This window comes from Neomonachus schauinslandi, chromosome 14 (assembly GCF_002201575.2).
Source record: "Neomonachus schauinslandi chromosome 14, ASM220157v2, whole genome shotgun sequence".
Classification (NCBI taxonomy): domain Eukaryota; kingdom Metazoa; phylum Chordata; class Mammalia; order Carnivora; family Phocidae; genus Neomonachus; species Neomonachus schauinslandi.
Window position 1 is genome coordinate 58,561,424 of NC_058416.1, and position 6,000 is coordinate 58,567,423.

The 6,000-nt window shown below is 44.3% G+C and overlaps 1 protein-coding gene across 4 annotated transcripts in view; it reads left to right on the top strand.

The window, feature by feature from the left end:
- Positions 1-6,000, top strand: part of MTCL1 (microtubule crosslinking factor 1) — a 130,522-nt gene that overhangs the window by 95,086 nt on the left and 29,436 nt on the right. For all 4 annotated transcript variants that reach the window (XM_044920948.1, XM_044920949.1, XM_044920950.1 and 1 more), the window contains one exon: positions 2,782-2,949. In XM_044920948.1, the coding sequence (XP_044776883.1) occupies positions 2,782-2,949 (168 nt within the window). The remainder of the gene's footprint in view (positions 1-2,781; positions 2,950-6,000) is intronic.

The following is a 6,000-nucleotide window of genomic DNA, read 5'->3' on the forward strand; positions in this document are numbered from 1 at the left end:
ATAATGTCAAATTTAGATATGTTGGCTGGGTTTGTCCAGCCTTGGGGGGGACAGACCCGGAGTGCAGTCCGTGCTCTGCACTTCCTAGCAGGGAGAGCCTGCTCCAGTTCCTCCTCTGTCACACGGTGGGGCATGATGGTATGCACCCAGGATTGATGTGAGATGCCAATGAGATCCTGCAGGTGGGCGATTGGCATACCTGACCTAGCACACCCTCTGTCAGAGACAATTCGTATTACTTTTCATTACTGGGTTTTTTGTACCTGAAGAAGTTTAGAAACATCCTGCACATCTGGGTCTTCAGAAGTTTTTATTTGGACATCAGTTCTCGGTGTTGTACACCAATGGCAGAGAGCTAGGCTTACTTCTTGCCATGTCACATGCTGCTCCTGGGTGATTATCATAACAAGTACCAATAACATCCATTCCGTGGACTCTCTTGCTCCCTTTGGCCACCTTCATGCCAGAGCAATTTTTGAACTCATTCCGTGATGATCAATATTATACTTGTATAATAGCACATTATGATGATTACGCTGACCCAAATGTACATGAAAACGTTAAGGCTTAATTTTATTTAATCTGATATTTGCTAATGCCAGAAAGTACTTATTTCCAGAGGAACCAGAATTTCAGTCTGCAGAAGGACTGTTCTGTGAATTCCTGCTTCCGAGGACCACAAATTCTGGTCCTAATGTTATCAGAGCCAATTTGTGTGGGGTTAAGAACCCCACAGGCTGACAATATTCACAAAGTGGGTTTTGTAGGGAAGTATCGATTATATACAAGAATTGATTACATGGTTTTCTGCTTTTTCTTCACTGAGAATTTGATGACTACTCAGAGACTAGATCAAAATCAGTCTCATTACTTTATGCTTTTAATACTTTGACTTAAAAAGTAGTGATTTTTAAGTTTAAAATCCAAAGATGAAAATAGCATATGAATCTATTTAAAATACAGTTTTTTTCAAATAAATTCTGTACTCAAAAGATGTATATTTCTGAAAAGATTATTGCGATACTTCTTCTCACTCACCTGCACTTATATAAATTTTAAATACTTTTGGTGTAGAGTTGAAAGAAACTGTTCTGCATTTATTACAGTTGTACACATATCCTGAGCACCTCTTTGAGTGTAGTGGTAATTTACTTATATTTTTGGTTGGAAGGAACATGTAGCATTTTTAGAAGGCTCTCTAGCTGCTGAATCTTTCAAACGTTAACTGGATTGTACTCTTACTGGCTTTAGTCTCAGAGCTATTAAAGTAAAAATTGGTAGTCAAGGGGTAGAAAAACCTATCTGTTAACATTTATAGCTCTTTGGTTTTTCTCCCCTCGAAAGTCTACCGCATCTAATATTAGAACTCCAGACAATTTACAGGGAAAACTGGGGTGTTTTCAATAATAAATCTGCTCATATTGAGGAGTTTCTCTTTTCTAATTCAACTTTATTTAAATCCAACCATATAGATAGCCAAAGTATCTTAAATTCTTCCCAAATGTGGCTGTCCATTTTCATCTCTGTGCATGTGTGTTTAGGGGATTAACGAGATGGTTTTAGAAGCATGACAGACTCTCCACGTGGTAGAGGAGAGCTGGGGGCACTGTCCTGCTGCCCTTGGCACGAGAAGCTTATCAAGTGGGGGGGGCAGTCTTTCTGAGAGTAAGGGGCTCTGTGTCCCCAAAGTCGAGACAGTCTGACTCCAGCAGGACTGAGAGAGCTTTGATTCTACCTGCCTCGTAAATGTGCCAAACAAGATGGCCCTGAGACCAGTCTGGGAGCTCGTGATGCACTTTTAGTGTTTTCTGTTGGAGCTCGTGGCGCTTTTATTATCCAGGTATCATAATTGATTCAGTATTTAATTCACTTGGACAGGCCTTTCTGATATAATGCCCATGCTGAAACGTACAAAGATAGCAGTCATGGTTTTGAAATGTGCTTTCAAAGAGCAGGATGAGTTTTAGAAAATAAAATATCTTTTAGGTGTAAGCAGATTAGTGATAAAAATCCCTTTTTCATTTATCTGACCTGTTTTGCATACTTCACACGAGCTGAACATTGTGTGGGCCACTGGAAACATGGGAGTGGGTCGAGTTTATCTGTGCCCCGTGCACCATGGGGCGGTCAGGGGAGGCACAGGAGAACAAGTAGGTGCTGGTTATTGCAGCTGAAAGGAGGGGCACAGTGATTCCATCTCAGAGGACCATGAGGAGGCTCTTGTGAACAAGTTAAGCATTTACATTTGACTTGGATTAAAGCTCAAATGCCCTCTCCCCCGTGGCCATACTTATCCATCCAAGTCACAGTATGACCACCCTATGTTTATAAGAGACACAGAGCCTTTATTTACTCTCTTCTGGTTCAATGGCTGGTACTAAAATGACAGCATAGATAGGTGAGTGTTTATATCTTGCCAGATCTGCATCCCCAACCGTAGCTGTGGATGTCTGAAATCACACGGAGCTTCCTTGCAGCCCTGGCTTCTGGGCTCCCTGTGGCCTCCTGCAGATTCCTCCCTTCTGCTTCTGGGCCCGGAGCACCAGCCCTGAGCGCCAGCCCCCTCCTGTTCCACCAGGCCCTTAGCAGTCTCAGCTCCGGGAGCCTGATGGCTGGCAGCGTAGGGACCCCCTGGCTCTGTCCCACTAACTGCAGACTTTCCACCTGTTCTGTACCCATTGTAATGGCACCTCGGACACAACACAGCACCACCTTGACGCCATGACCTAAAGAATACCCTTACGTGAGGGGGCAGAACCAACTCCATGTTCGCTCCCGCAGGTGGTGGAAAACCAGCAGCTGTTCGGGGCGCTCAAAAGCCTGCTGGAGGACCTGCGCGCCGAGCTGCGGGAGGACGAGCATGCGCGGCGGCGGCTGCAGCAGCAGTATGCCAGCGACAAGGCCGCCTGGGACGTGGAGTGGGCCGCGCTCAAGTGCCGCCTGGAACAGGTACCTGCCCGTGGGCTCTCCGCCGCTCCAGTTCTGTGGGGCCTCTGCCATCAGGGCCAGGTGGGGAGAAGGCACAGTTCCTCAGATCCACGGTGATTTTTGTCCAAAGAGCTAGGGCTCCGACGGGAAAGCCAGGAACAGCTGCCTGCTCTGTCTCTCTCCTTAAAATTCCCAGCCTCGGGGCGCCTGGGTGGCTCAGCTGGCTAAGCATCTGACTCTTGATCTCAGCCCAGGTCTTGATCTCGGGGTTGTGAGTTCAAGCCCCATGTTGGGCTTCATGTTGGGCGTGGAGCCTCCTTAAAAAAAAAAAATTCCCAGCTTTTCCAAGGCACCTTCTTCTCCCTCCTATTCCCTCTCCCAAGTATGAAACACAGTCTCCACTGAGCACCTTTTGACAGTAGCATTTGTTTTTCCATTCTGCGTTGAACAAGGCTGTATTTATCCCCATCAAAGGATGGCCAGCATGAAGTGGTGATCAGAACGCACTGACATAGTTCAGACAGGCGCAAAGAAAATGCAGATTGTGGCTTAGTTATCTTTGGAAAAGGAAAACATGTGCGTTCCCTTTAGATTTCTCCCAATGCTGAAAAGAGCTTGTAGACCTTCCACGATGTGCCCTGGAAATCTGATTAGTTTCCATGTCCTATTTCCCCTGGAGGAAACAGAGGCCCAGAGGAAGTGGCTGGTCTCGGATCATGGAGCCTTTAGTGCTTAAGTAGAGAGAACGAGGTCTTGCCTCCACCCTCCCAACCGAGCCGAGCCTCCTCGGAGATTTTAGACCATGGCCATGGCTGATAAGGTCAGACGTAGCCAGAAACGTTCTTTTCTAAGTGTTTTCTCCCTGGAAACCCTTAAAAGCAATATCACCTCCTGCCCTGAGTCCGCTTGCTCAGATTGTTTCTCCAGGTTTCTTCCAACCCCTTGATCATGATGGGAGGAAAAGTCTGTGCATCTTGGATAATCTACTTTTTAAGCCCTATTTTGAGGCAAATCTTAAAGTAATTAAAATTTTATATGAATTGGCTAGGTCATGAAAGAAAAAAAAGTTGCCCAGAAAGGAGACATCTTCCAAATGGCTTTGATAAAAGTTGAAAGAGACTGTCATGTCAAAAGAAAACAACCCCCTGGTACCCACAAGTTCAGCTGCATGGCCAGCTGGCCCAGGGGAGCAGTGAATTCAGGCTCACAGCCCCCGGGAGAGCAGAGACACTGCCTTCTCCACAGAGGAAGCAGCAAAGCAGAGCAAAACCAAAGCATCAGGCCGGGCTGGTGGAGCTGCTGACCCAGTTCTGAATCCTGCCTACTTGCCTGGTAGGAGATTCTTATGAGATGCCCTGTTTCTCTTAGTGCACAGCCTGAAGAGACAGCAATGGAGGCAAAATGAGTAAGATCTCTCTGGTGAGCTGCCTTTAAAACTATTTTAAAATATGTTTATGGGGGAGAAAGCTAAATATTTTCAAAGATGTAAGTGTAGCTGAAGAAAGGAGGCCTAATCTTTGATATGAGCCAATTTCAAAATATTTCATCTTTGTTTTAGAGAAACCTGGTAGCCACCCACACACATGCTACACAGAAAGCCTCAGGGAGAATCACTAGACACGAAGAAATAAAATTAAGACTTCAGACTTAGAAGCCAGGTGGTAATGGGTAAAGATTCATCTTCCACCCAAATCATTTTAAGAAGTTTCTGAAACAGTTGCAGCCCAGGAAGCAATGAATGTGGGCTAAAGCTAGTTTATTTATAATACTCGCATCTTTACTCTTCTTCTACTTAAAAGCAAGACATGTGAATTCTACCAAAAGTTAAGTATTTTATCTCAGTGGAGGCCATGTTGTGTCCATGGTCAAATCTGTGATTCCTTCAATTAACTCCCAAGTCAGGCCTTGTTCTAGATGCCAAGGATCCAGCAACAGAGAGGACATTTTTTGTAGGGGCTCTCAGTGCATTGGGAGACCCAGACAAGGGCTGTAATTTATAATAGAGTGATAAGTGCCCCGCCAGGCCTATATACACAGTGCTGTCAGGACATAGGGGTGTGCAGGCCATACACCTCAGCCTGAGTGTTCAGGGAGGGGTTGTTTGTGAAAGTCCTGCTTAGAATGAGTCTCAGAAGATGAATAGGAATAGGTACATGGAAAAGGAGAGAAAGGATGTTTCAGACAAAAAAAGCATCATGAAAAAAAAGAGTAAGTATATCTGAGGAGTTGCACCTGGTCAGGTATGAGGGAAAAGAAGAATGTGTAGAAGATTGAAACATTAATCCTGATTTTATCATGGAAGTGAAGCATTTTGATTTACATTTGTAAAAGATTATTCTGGCTTTGAGGAAGAGAATGGATTAGAAGTCACTGGAATTGAATGGAGTAACATGGTCCATAGGTAAAAATCCAGAGGTCTGCTGAACTAGAATAGGAAAAAGATGCATCTTTATGTTCACTGCTCTTTCACTAAAATCGATCATGTTCTGCAGCAACAGTGTGCTCCCAGCTCCCTCCTCCCATCCTCTGCTCTTGTTGCCACAGCTTACTTCTATAAACACACAATACATTGCAACTGGTTTTGCTTCAGCCACTCAATAATACTTTAAAGCAATTAAAAATAGGGAAAAGTGAGCTTTTACTTGTATTTCTTATGTCATTTCCAGCATTCATTTTTTGTGTAGATCACAGTATCTCTTAGTATCCTAATCCTTCTGCCTGAAAACTTCCATCATTTCTTGAAGTACAGATCTGCTGGCAAAGATTTTTTTTTTTAATTTGTTGAAAAAGCCTTTTTTCCCTTTACTTTTGAAAGCATAGAAGTCTTTTTTTTTTTTTTTTAATTTTTTTTTTATTCTTATGTTAATCCCCATACATTACATCATTAGTTTTAGATGAAGTGTTCCATGATTCATTGTTTGTGCATAACACCCAGTGCTCCATGCAGAACGTGCCCTCCTCAGTACCCACCACCAGGCTAACCCATCCTCCCACCCCCCTCCCCTCTAGAACCCTGTTTGTTTTTCAGAGTCCATCGTCTCTCATGGTTCGTCTACCCCTCCGATTTCCCCC